Below are 13,217 nucleotides of genomic sequence, written 5' to 3'. Positions count from 1 at the left end.
GGGGATTGGACCTCCTCGGCCCTTTCCCACCGGCCTCGGGGCAACGGCGATACATCGTCGTGGGCGTAGATTACTTCACCAAATGGGCAGAAGTCGAGCCACTAGCAACGATCATGAAGCGGCAAGTGGAGAAATTCGTGTGGAAAAACATCGTGACTCGGTTTGGCTTGCCCGAAGCCATCATCACGGACAACGGATCCCAGTTCACTAGTACTCGATTCCAGGAGTTCTGTGCGAACTACGGGATTCAGCTGAGGTTCAGCTCTGTGGCCCATCCCCAGACGAACGGGTTGGCTGAAGTAACTAACCGATCTATTCTGGGCGAACTCAAGAGGAGAGTGTCAGCGGCCCAATCAGCTTGGGTGGATGAGCTCCCCAATATCCTATGGTCCCTGCGGACCACCCCCAAGACCGCAACTAGAGAATCCCTTTACAGCCTCTCGTTTGGGACTGAGGTTGTCTTGCCCCTCAAGATGGTTTTCCCAACCCCAAGGATGGCAAGCTACGACGAACGAGTATCGGCCCAGGGACTGCAAGCCGATCTCGATCTACTCGAGGAGCGGCGCGCTAACGCGCACCTGAAAGACCTCTCTTATAAAACGGTCGTCGCTAGAATCTATAACCGCAGGGTGCGGCCTCGACCAATTAAGCTGGGTGACTTGGTCTTACGCAAGGCCGAAGTTAGCGACCCAACCCGAGCACGTGGTAAGTTAGCTCCCAATTGGGAAGGCCCTTATCGGGTGATCGAAGTTGTTAGGGTCGGTACGTACCGACTCGCAACGATGCAGGGCCACGCTTTGCCAAGGACTTGGAACTCGCAAAATCTAAAAAAGTTCTTTCCGTAATGCAATGAACAGGGACTTAGCAAAAGTCAGAATTGTATTACGACATCAGATGACACATCGCATCAGTGATCGGCAAACAACAAGCTAGGAAAAAAGACTACTGATGAGGGTGAAAACGGCTATATTATTTTTCGGGAAGCGCATTACATTAGTGATCAACACCCGAACAACAAAAAATAAAAATATAGAAACAACTACATTTATTCCTCAGGAACGTTGGGGCTATCGTCAAATGGGACTTCGTCCGGCATATCGACGCTAATGTCCTCGGGAAAGGAGTCAAAAGGATCCTCCGCAACCTCCAGGCCAGGGTGGCGCGCCCTGAAGCAGGCAAGGGTGATCCGGTACCTGTATTCGTATGAGACCCGCCCAGTCCGAACAAGGCTAAGCTGAAAGCCCGAGGAATCTTTGTAGTCCTCGATCAATTTCTTGTCCTTCTCCGGCCTTTAACGGATCTCAACGGCAAGGGCCTCGGCAGCCCCCCGCACCTCAACGCGCGCCTCCTCCAACCGTCAAATCAGCTTAACTTACTCCCCCCTTGTCGAACGGGCTTCGGCCACAGACGCCTTCAGATGCATCTGAAGCTCCTTATTTCGCTCCTTGGACGCCTTGAGTTCGGATCGGAGGCGCGTCGCCTCCGCATCCAAATCCGAGGCGCGCTGCTCGGTTGCCGCGACCGCCTCAGGAGCCGCCCCGGCGTGGACCTCCTCCACCTGCTTCCGGAGATCGGCATTGCGGTCACTCAGGATATCGATGACCCGCCCCGCGTCGCGAACGCGGTCCATCAGCGCCGCGGCATAATGAGTGCCCTGCAGACAAACAAGTTAAGACAAAAACTATCCTAACACACGCAACCGAACCAGCGGAATGACACTTACCCATAGCAGCGACTTGGCAGACCTGCCAAGAAGGACCTCGGAGGGCAGAGTATACAAGTCCCGAGCTATGTCAGGATGGAGCCCTCCGCGGACAAACCTGGCCGCGGAATCCCCGTCGGCCCACACCCGGTTGCCTCGGGTAAGGCCTTCACAACGGGCCGTCAGTGGGTCGGAGGACTCGCCCTGCGAGAGGTCACCCATCGCCCGCGTTTGGTAGGACTCATCCTCCCCCCTGGCCGGAAGGCGGCAAAGTTCGTGGATGGAGGGCTCTCGAGGAGCCTTCCCCGCCGCCTCCCTACTGGAGCCGGCTTCTCCTCACCCAAGGGTCTTCCCGCCGTAGTCGGCCGGTGCGGCGACTGCCCCCGCTGGCTGAGCCGCAGCTTCCCCAGAGGCTTTTGCTGAGGAAGTCCTTGCCTTCTTCCTGTTGAATCTCGGATTTTGATGATGAAACTAATTGATTATGTTTAGATGTTTAACTACATTTTGAGTGATGCAGGTTTACTCGATCAGGATTAGACAGTTGACGCATGAGGAATTGACGTTGCGCCGGAGGAGATCACGTCAGGATATTGGATGGCATAACGCTTCGGACGTCGGGCATCGGGCCAAGGAGAGCGGAATTGCACCAAGGATATCGGGGTTGCGGAGGTCAACCGCCGATTGGGAAACAAGCCACAAGAGAGGATGATGCGCTGAAGAATTAGACGAAGCACCAACCAATGACGTACCGGGTAACAGAATGTCAATTCGCATTGTAATAATTGTCTAGATCAGAGTAGAGTTTTGGCTTGTATGTGTAGGATTAACTACGATAACGACGAAGACATAAAGCGAAACAAAGTGTCAGAGTCAAGCGCGAAGGATTTGTTACGAGTTCGAGAGTTCGACGGAACTCCGAAGGTTCATCGGGAATGCTGTCGGAACTAGCTGAGAATGAGTAGGGAGCTTGCCGAAGGGTTTTTCGGAAGCTCGCCGGAAGGTTCGTTGGAAGTTCACGGAGCTCGCCGAGAAAGATCGGAGCTTGCCGAAGAAGCTCGTTGGAACTCGCCGAGATCAAATCGTGAAGTCTAGGAGCTTGTCGGGAGTCCGCAGAATGGTTTCCGAGAGTTCGTCGGAAAACCGTCGGAAGTTCGTCGAAAGCTCGTCGGAAAAAGTCTTGACTTGCGAACTTTGTAATAGCTTAAGAAATGTCTTTAAATTCATAGTTAGCATGTTAATTAGGGTTAGGATTAGGTATTAATCCTATAACCTAATTAGGGGCCAATTAGGCCCGAGTTCGGACTAGTTTGGGCCAAGTTTGGAGCCCAACCAGTGAACCGAAGGGTCTGGCGGTGGCACCGCCCAGCACCCGAGAGCCAGGCGATGGCATCGCCAGTACACTATCAGTGTCAGACACTAACAGGCGGTGGCACCACCAGCATCGGGAACCAAAGAGAATTCAAATTTTGGAGCCCAAATTTGAATCCTCTTGAGGCCTATAAATACCCCTCAATTCTCAGCTGAGAATACAACTTTTTGAGAAGCAAAGATTGAGAAAAAGGTCTTAGAAAAGTCTTAGCAAGTCTTGTTTTCAATTTGCTAGAGTATTCACCTCCTTCTTTCTTGTTGAAAATTTATAAGAGTGTGAACTGCTTGTAAAAGGTTGTAAGAGGGGTATTTGTCCTTCCCCTTCAAGTGATTTGCTAGTAGAAGGTGGGAGCCTCATCGAAGAGGGCCTCACAAGTGGATGTAGGTCATTTGACCGAACCACTTTAAAATCGGCGTGATCTCTGGTTTGCATTTTCTTATTGCTATTTACATTACTATAAACCTTCTTACGTGCTTTATTTCCTTATTACCTTTGTCGCACACCTTTACGAACACACATTCAAGTTAAGCTTTTCAAGTTCGATTTTTATCGTACGAAAGATTTGTCGAAACCAACGTTTTAATCCGCTGCACTAATTCACCCCCCCCCCCCTCTTAGTGCCGCTCCGATCCTAACACTTCCGAGGACGACCGGCCTCGACATCCACCGGAGCCTCTCTCGAGCTAGCCCTCGCCTCGACCGGCGAACGAGTGGATGGGGCCGACAAGGTCTTACCCCCACGCAGGGCTCGGAGAACCACCATCTCTACGCAAAAGCACTAACATTGGTCAGCTGACTAGATAATCCCTAAAAGAAACCCTAAAACTACCCCTTAGGGCATACCTCGAGGCATCGGGCTATGACCCGCCTCGACCAACCATTGCTCGGACATACTCCGTATGGCTCTTGAGGCTGGAAGGATTTCTTTAAGCCTCCAGAGCTCTCGGCACTCCTCATCGTCCAAACCCAGGGCGGTGTTGTCTATCACGCGCGCCGCCCATCGAAGCCCGAACCCCCAGTCCTCCGAGCGACTGACGAAAAAGAAGCACCCTTTCCAACCCTTATTACTGGAAGGAGCCCCGCTCACTCGGAAGCCCGCTCGGGCAGACAGATAGTAGCCCCCCCACCCCTTGGAAAGACGAAAGCAAGAAAGGAAAAGGGATCGGGTCGGGGTGATGTTGGCATAGTGGCACTCCCCCAGGAACGCCACCAGATAGCGGCAAGAGTTGGGTGCCATCTAAGACGGGGAGATGCGCCACCATGAGATGCAAGAGGTTATGATGGGGTGCAAGGGGAGGCATAGCCCGGCCTCAAAAGCATCAAGGGTGAGGGCGAAACCCTTAGGAATCGGATCGTACGTCCATTGGCCGGGCTCGGGAGCAAGAAGGACAAATTCCTCCGAGATGTCGTAGAGGTCCTGGAGGCGATTGAGCGATGACTCGCTCATGGCGGAGTCGAGGTCATGTGGCCACATCAAGGCCTCAAGGGCCCAGGCCGCCTTTTCGTCGGACGACGAGTTAGGATTCCACGCAATTGCCGTTTACTCGACTTTAGCCGAAGAAGAGGATGAAGAGGAAGAGGAAGAAGACACCATCCTTACTGACCTTTAGTAAGAGAAGAAGAACGATCGACGCAAACGAAACGATGGAGTTCGAAGTGGCATAATAGAAACGAGTGAGGAGACCTTCAAGGGGCTAGCCGCACATTACTTATAGACAAAATCCCGCCAAAAACAGCGACCCTTCCTCTACTCAGGCATGTCGCATCGGGATGACACAATGTCATTCCGCCATAAATGCAACTTGGCAGGGTAGCCAACAGGCGCGCTACGAGTGGCAAACAACGGGCTTGAAGCGCCGGCCTTCTCGAAAACTGGCGATTCACGAAAAGGTTCGTCCCCTGGACTTCCGAATAGACCAAAGGCTACTTGGCCACCCGCACCTCCCACAGCACAGCGTAAAAGATCCAATCGAAGTAGCTCCTCGGCCGTAGCCACCTACGTTATGCTCCTCGGCTTCATGTCGCCCGAGACCACGCCTGCGCGGCCTGCTCGCCCGGGTCCAGCTCCTCGGTCGCAGCCGCTTGCATCGTGCTCCTCGGCCGCAGCCGCCTGCGTCGTGCTCCTCGGCCTCATGTCGCCCGAGACCACGCCCGCACGGCCTGCTCGCCCAAGTCCAGCTCCTCGGCCGCAGCCGCCTGCGTTGTGCTCCTCGGCCTCATGTCGCCCGAAGACCACGCCTGCGCGGCCTGCTCGCTCGAGTCCAGCTCCTCGGTCGCAGCCGCCTGCGTCACGATCCTCAGCCGCAGTCGCCTGCGTCGTGCTTCTCGGTCCCATCCCTCCCGCGGACCACACCCGCACAGCCGGCTCTCATGTGCCCAAAGGCCCCCCCCCCCCCGGCGCGGCCTGCTCGCCCGAGGGGGCTACCACCCCTACGGCCGAGCCCAATTTGACCTACGAGTCATTCTTTGAGGTTCCTCGGCCACTCACTACCCAGCGCCGCTACGGCACATCCGACCTTCCTCAATTGCCAAGCTCCACGATTCCCACGCCCTGGGCGGCGAACCGGCCTTCGCCCGACGGAGATAGTTCTTTAAAACCGAAGCCATGCCTCAAACCTCCCTTTCGGCAACTGACGCATAGCTTCCTTTGGGGGGGGGGAGTATGATGAGGGTGATAATTATAATAAGACTTGCGTGACATCAGCTGACGCCCCACGTCTCTGTCGGGCTGACAGCGCCTGGCCGACACGGGCCGAAACGCCAACCGAGGCCCATTAACGATCGCTTAGGCTCGATTCCTCATGCCACGCTAATAGCGATGTCAGACGTCATCATAAGATACGATCCTGCTCCCTGCGAGCAGGCACGTCAGGTGACACTAAACTCCCCTATAAATACCCTTGCGTTCTAAACGAAAGGGGAGGGAAAAAAGGGGGGAAAACGACAGCAAACATGGGAAAAACTCCTGTGACCCCTGACTAACTTGATCATCGGAGGGGTCGGGTCGAGCATCCCGACTCGGCCTGTGTGCAGGAACGAAGACGAGGCGCCTCTCACCGGACGCATTGGCAAGGAGCCCCTTCCCGAAGGAAACGACGACCCACCTCCACGACCGAACTGACCCGAGCCGGCAACCTCTGCAGTCCCAAGGAACCCCCCCTGAGAGATCCTCCGTCATCTAGACCCGAACCGAGCCGCGTCGGCCCCGAGGCCACGGCTTAAAGTTGTTTACGCAATCACCTCAGAAACTTAATGTTTTTATCTAGGAGGTACCTCGAATAATCTTATGTATATAAGTTCAGATCATATTCGGTTAATCAAAATATCAACGATATCTTTATATAATATTAATTATTAAAAAAATTAAATCTACTATCGTTAAGTTCTAGAATGACGATCGATATCAACGATTAAGAAGGGCTGATCGATGAAGAGAACTCCAAATAAAGGTCGTAATCACATCATTTCGTTCACAAGATGTCCTCGTGCTGCCATCCGTCCCACGTGCCTGCCGAACAACATCTACCGCACACAACGTTCGCTCGGGCCCAACTGCACCCACGGGGGGCATGCACGCTTCCCTTGTAACTTCGCTTAAAATCCTCCCACTGCCACTCGCCGATTCCAAAGATGGCGTCTTTCAGCTCTCAGACCTTCCGTCTCGAGGCTTGCAGTGGCGGCGGCAACAGCCCTGTTCGCGTCCAGATTAAGCCGGACGATGGCCGCAGGGCGTCGGTTGTGGCGGCTGTTGTCAGGGGGAACGCTATTTTCCCCTGCGGAGGTGGGTGCCGGGTGAGGTTCGCGACGAGGGGCCGACGAAGTGAGATCTTGGTGGCGGTGGAGAAGGGGCGGGGCCTTCGGGCCACCGGAAAAGGCGGCGATTTTGAGCCGGAGAAGGGGAAGGCCGATGGTGATGATGCCGGTGTCAATGTCGGTGCAGCTCCGGCCACGATTGACAAGAGCATGAAGGTTCTGGAGATGCAACACGACTCAATTAAGCAGGTGGCTCTCTGGTCTTTACTTTGTTTCTTCTCATTCTGTTCATCCTCCTCTCTTGGCTTTCAATCATGAGAGAGAGAGAGAGAGAGAGAGAGAGAGAGTGTACATGGAAATTATATAGAACAAAGATAGAGCAGAGAATATGAACATCAAGTTGTATGACTCTTAATGATCATAAGTAGTGCATAGATTTTGACTAGTTTATCTCATTTCGGAATCTAGTCTGTGTCCTAAATATCAGCTTCTTGACTTTCCTCATTTTGTGCATAAATTTTGACTAGTTTATCTCATTTTGGAATATAGTCTGTGTACTAAATATGCAGCTTCTTGACTTCCTCATTTTGGTTCAGGCTGTGGAAAAAAGGAACATAATCTCATCCTTGGGAAGTGAAGCTGCTGAAGCAGTTCAGAGTACTGATTCTTCTGCTAAAGGTGCTAAAACCATTAATTTGAACCTAAGTTCAACTAGTGTTTCTAACAGTTTGGTCCAGTCTTCTGAATCTAAGATGTCTAAGACTCAATGTATCGGTAAAACTGAAAATTCTTTAGAGGAAGCAGAAGAGCAAGGTGATATCCTACAAGCTGATGGACTAGCAAAAGATGCAGATCTTGATTCTACTTATGATTCAGTCGAATCATCACTTATTATACAAGAATCTGAAAGGGGTACTGAAGATGAGAATGCTCAGAACCATACGGAAGCAAAATCTGATGGTGTAGATACAGAAGCAGATATTGAGGTAGAAAATGTGGATTCCCCTCCTCTGGCTGGAGCGAATGCCATGAATGTAATAGTAGTTTCCGCGGAATGTGCTCCTTGGTCAAAGACAGGTATTGATATTTTTAGTATTTTCGTATTTTCCGATTGATCTTTTGCTGTATTTTCACTCTTACCTCTCAAGTACTGAAAATTTGTTGTATCAAGTCTATGCTCCACAATTGGTAATGAAGTGAATGACTGTTGTTTGGGTTTATAAAGTGTTATTATGATATTTAAATAAGATTCACTTGCATGTATCATTTTTAACTTCAACAGGAGGGCTTGGAGATGTAGCTGGGACTCTGCCAAAAGCTTTGGCTAGGAGAGGGCACCGGGTTATGGTATTTCTCCTTTCCCTTTTGTCGATTAATTTCTGTTTGAACCTCAAATCTCACGTTAATGTTGGTGGTGACTCTAGCTATTCCACAGAAAGGTAAATTGGAATAGCAATTCAAATCATAAAACTGCAATTACAATGTGCAGGTTTACCAAACTAGAATAATGTTAGTCCAAAAGTTGCTTCCTTAATATTGCTGTTGCATAGCCAGTTCAATCTTTCTTTTGTAAATTATAGGTTGTTTCCCCAAGGTATGCCAATTATCCTGAATCCAAAGATATAGGTGTTCGCAAATATTACAAAGCTGATGGGCAGGTCTGTATCTGCTGTTTCATGTCATGGTTTTTAGATTTAGCTATAAATACATACTTATCCAGTTGATGTCATATTATGGGATGCAGGATCTGGAAGTAAATTATTTTCATGCTTATATTGATCGTGTGGATTTTGTATTTATCGACAGTCCAGTTTTCCGTCATCTAGAGAACAACATTTATGGGGGAGACCGGCTGGTAAAAGTTTTTTGCAATTTTAACACCTGTAAATTAGTCAATCCAGTTTATTCACTTTTTGTTGCTTCATTTTTTTGTGCACTGAAAATGCAGAAATGACCTTCTACAAGTTATTTATATTGTCTTTCGCTAATTAATGCAGGAAATCTTGAAACGGATGGTATTGTTATGCAAGGTAGCTGTAGAGGTATCTCCTTTGTCCTAAACAACATATTCAACTATCCATGATGTACATAACAGAATATGTCAGTATTAGAAATTCGTAGTGAGCATTTGTCTAAGATTAATGCAGGAAGGGACTTCCAACATGATTTCTAGTGTGAAAACTATAGTCATGTCGGTGGCCGCTTCAGTGCTGCTTTGAGATTAGTACTTGATAGTCCTTGAGGTGCTTAACTCAATTGCAAATGCCAATTCCCAGCCCTTTTTCCCACTTCTTTTTTCTGGTTCTGTATCTTTGTTTCCTAGTTTATGCAGATGTCTTATGACTGAAATTAGCATTGTACAGTGTTGTCTTAGGTCTAAAATTTCATTAAAGTACCAGTAGCAGGACCCGTTCAGAGGGGTAGGTATCGGTCAGCACAGTATCGAAACATTCAGTGTATATATATATATATATATATATATATATATATTAAAAATTGGATTGAATACGATATGTAACCGGGCAGTACTAGCATAGAGGTATCCAGTCAGATCGGTATGTTACACTCAGTATACCATACATTTAATTCTATGGTTCTGCATACTAATTGTCGATGGAGAACTGACTGTGACTTTGGTATCAACGAACCTTAACAAAACAATTTACTGTTTAAAAATTTTGGAGTTTCATACAATTTCTGATTCTTGATCGATGTTTTAAAAGATGTAAGATATCTCTGTGCAGGTGAAATTATTTAATAGGCCAAGTTTATATTAGAAAAAAGGCCTAGTTGTTAAACTCATTTCCATTTATTAGGCTTAGGAAATTAAGAACAAGGCCACTGACATATATGGTTTTCTTTGATACCTTATGTTTTTTTTCTATTATGATAGAGTCAGTGGAACTTTGTGCAAGGATTTACCTTACGTTAAACACACAATGGTAGTTACTCTCCAATGTTGGTCCTCTGCCAATTAACAGATATTAAATCATAATACTTTTGTTTAATCATCTAAGTTTTTTAAAAAATTGATGGAGTAATCGAGTGGTTGATGTAAATAACTGAAGGCTACTCTAACATACTTAGTTCTTACTGCCTCTATCCTCCCTGATTTCTCGGTCTTACCTTTGCATCCAATTTATCATTGTTTCTGTTATCTGCATATGTTGTTTCATATAATTCCCTGAATTTTAACCATTGGCTAGTTTCTCTTTTTCTTTTGCCTTATAATTCTTCTAAAATCAAAAGTTATTGTGAATTATAATCTATTAGGATTTATCAGTATTCTGGCTTTCATGATAAGCAAACCAGTTTTGTTGTGAAGCAGATAAATTTGCATACCACTCATGTTATATTTCTTCGCAAGTCTGTAGTCGGTGTATAACCAAACACTTAATTCTATTCGAACAATAAGATTTAGTTTTATGGTAAGCATCCTTTTTCTGTGGATATACCTTGTATTTTTCATTCACAACTTGTTAAACATATGTCATTGTTTCGAGTTTAGACTGATACAATTGCAGGTTCCGTGGCATGTTCCATGTGGCGGCTTATGCTATGGAGACGGAAATTTAATTTTCATTGCGAACGATTGGCACACATCACTTCTGCCTGTGTATCTGAAAGCATGCTACCGCGACAATGGCTTGATGAAGTATGCCAGGTCCATCTTGGTGATCCACAACATATCCCACCAGGTTAGCTCTCTCGCATTTTATGCTGCATCTATTAGGTTAAACTTCTGTTAAATTCTCTCTTCATTTAGAAGTTCAATTTGCTGAGTTCGGTAGCCTGTGAGATCCTCAGAACTGCTCAAAGACTGTTAAATTTGCCAAGACGATATCTGCAAGTTTGCAGTTCTCTCACTTACCTTATCAGTAAACCAAACACTTTCTGACTATTTCTCATCACTGAATCAATGATCCAATTATACTTGCATGAATTCCTACAGCTGCATTGTATTTCTTGAAGTTTAGGTTGCATGATGCCCCTGGCCATATTGTTTTTGTGTGACCCGAAGATATTGATCATATGTTGTACTTAATTTTTCATGAGTCTATCATGGTTTTTCCCAAACCTTGTTATAATTGCATGACATTTGAAGCACTCTGTTTTATTAGAAACCTTCTTTACATCCTTCTCTTTTGCATCAAATGAATGTTTGTCTTCTTAAACTCTTTTTGAGCAATCAAAACATGTCCACTTTCAATTTCTTTTCTCCCCCATTTTTGTTGAAGTTGCTTCATTTCAAACTTGCAAAGATTTCTGAGTTACCACCACCAAAGAAAAATCATTTCGCTCAAAATGAAGATGAAATCATTCATCTTCTCTTCTCTTCTTCTACTGAGAAGAATGCTTGAATCTGATCCTGACATAGAAGTTTCATGGCATCATTCTAAACAACTTAGGAAACTACGAGTTCGGAATCCTTATCGTCTGCATTCTACCTGTGTGTCTTGTCCAGGGGCGTGGTCCAGTTGAGGACTTCTTCCATGTCGACTTGCCCGATCAACACATGGACCTCTTCAAGCTGTATGAGCCGATGGGAGGTGACCACTTCAACATCTTCGCGGCCGGCCTCAAGACTGCTGACCGCGTGATCACCGTCAGCCGTGGCTACGCATGGGAGCTCACAACATCCGAAGGTGGGTGGGGACTCCATGAGATCATAAACGAGAACAACTGGAAGTTCCAAGGCATCGTCAACGGGATCGACACAGTGGACTGGAACCCTGAGCTGGATCTTCACCTGCAATCCGATGGCTACAGAAACTATTCCATTGAGACTCTGCAAGCCGGGAAACCACAGTGCAAGGCGGCGCGGCAGAAGGAGCTCGGCCTCCCTGTCCGCGAGGACGTCCCCCTCATCGGATTCATCGGCCGGCTGGATCACCAGAAGGGCGTCGACCTCATTGCGGGTGCGATGCCTTGGATCGTCGGGCAGGACGCGCAGCTGGTGATGCTGGGCACCGGACGGGCCGACCTGGAGGAGATGCTGCGCAAGTTCGACAGGGAGCACCACAACAAGGTGAGGGCGTGGGTGGGGTTCTCGGTGAAGATGGCGCACAGGATCACCGCAGGGGCGGACGTCCTGCTCATGCCATCGCGGTTCGAGCCCTGCGGGCTGAACCAGCTGTACGCCATGAAGTACGGCACGGTCCCGGTGGTGCACGCCGTCGGCGGGCTTCGTGACACGGTGATCCCGTTCGATCCCTTCAGGGAGAGCGGGTTCGGGTGGACGTTCGACCGGGCGGAGGCCAACAAGCTGATCAATGCGCTGGGGAACTGCCTCAACACCTACAGGAACCAGAAGGAGAATTGGAAGGGCCTGCAGACGCGAGGGATGGCACAGGACCTGAGCTGGGACAACGCCGCCAAACATTACGAGGAAGTCCTCGTCTCAGCTAAGTATCAGTGGTGATCTTTGAGAACATGAACGAACAGTATCTATCTCAGCTATCTGATGATCCAATCCGGATCTCTCTTCACCGAACCTGCAAAGATTCGCCGAACATGGAACGTCTATAAGTATTGTGTGCGTCCGTTTGATTGATGACATCAACATTTTGACACGTCTCTCTCTCTCTATCTCTTCCTCGCTGTCGAGGACAGCCCAGTTTTGTTGGACTCTGTGATTAGCCACCGCGTCGACAGCCTCTGCTGCGTACGTGCCAGAGGAAAACAGTCGCACCTGCACGCATAAATACACATCGATTCGCCATACATGTTATTGGTTGGACCAAGAAGCAGCGTCTTCTTCCTCCTCAGCGCTGGAAACCATGGAGAAACCATTGCCAACTGCACCCTACCACTCCCTCGCACTCACAGAGCCCGTCGTGCTCCTCTTCAACAAGACCATCTCCATGGGGGTCGTCCTGAAGAATAAGATATCCATGGGGTTCCTCTTCCGGCACCCAGCGCCGTGCGCATCGGGGGTCGTCGATCGTGTCAGACCCGGCGACTCGGCCGACGCTAGCGAGGCGCCCGAGTTGACCAGAGAAGACGTGGAGACGGTGATGGAGATCATTACGGGCATGCCTTGCGGCGCGGACGGTGAGCGGCTCGAGGAGCTGCGTGGCGTGTTCGAGGGGGAGGAGCCGAGCTTGGAGGAAGTGGCGGAGGCGTTCTCCGTCTTCGACGATGACGGTGACGGGGTCATAGAGCCCCTGGACCTGCATCGTGTTCTCTGCAAGCTGGGCTTCCCGGAGGGGGCGGCATTGGAGGCATGCCGACGGATGATCGCGGCGTACGACGAGAACGACGACGGGAGGATCGATTTCAAGGAGTTCATCAAAGTTGTGGAGGGCAGCTTCTTTGATTAATTATTCTTCCTTTTCTTCTTGTCGTCATCATCGTCACATCTATCAATGCGCAAGCAATTAAAACAAACCT

General features: G+C 49.0%; 2 protein-coding genes across 2 annotated transcripts; both read left to right on the top strand.

The window, feature by feature from the left end:
* The first annotated feature begins 6,384 nt into the window (after positions 1–6,384).
* LOC135644558 (soluble starch synthase 2-2, chloroplastic/amyloplastic-like) lies at positions 6,385–12,386 on the top strand. Its single transcript, XM_065162241.1, has 8 exons — positions 6,385–7,073; positions 7,421–7,901; positions 8,107–8,171; positions 8,405–8,482; positions 8,569–8,679; positions 8,822–8,866; positions 10,349–10,522; positions 11,290–12,386. The coding sequence occupies exons 1-8, from the start codon at positions 6,702–6,704 to the stop codon at positions 12,244–12,246; spliced, it is 2,283 nt and encodes a 760-aa protein (XP_065018313.1). The 5' UTR covers positions 6,385–6,701; the 3' UTR covers positions 12,247–12,386.
* Positions 12,387–12,604: 218 nt separating this feature from the next.
* On the top strand, positions 12,605–13,147 carry LOC135644228 (probable calcium-binding protein CML46). Its single transcript, XM_065161699.1, has one exon. It carries the CDS (start codon positions 12,605–12,607, stop codon positions 13,145–13,147), a length of 543 nt encoding a protein of 180 aa, XP_065017771.1.
* Positions 13,148–13,217: the final 70 nt, after the last annotated feature.

The sequence above is a fragment of the Musa acuminata genome, chromosome BXJ3-8 (genome assembly GCF_036884655.1).
Source record: "Musa acuminata AAA Group cultivar baxijiao chromosome BXJ3-8, Cavendish_Baxijiao_AAA, whole genome shotgun sequence".
Taxonomy (NCBI): domain Eukaryota; kingdom Viridiplantae; phylum Streptophyta; class Magnoliopsida; order Zingiberales; family Musaceae; genus Musa; species Musa acuminata.
Note: the sequence above shows the minus strand (reverse complement) of the source record. Positions and strands in the feature narration are given on the sequence as shown.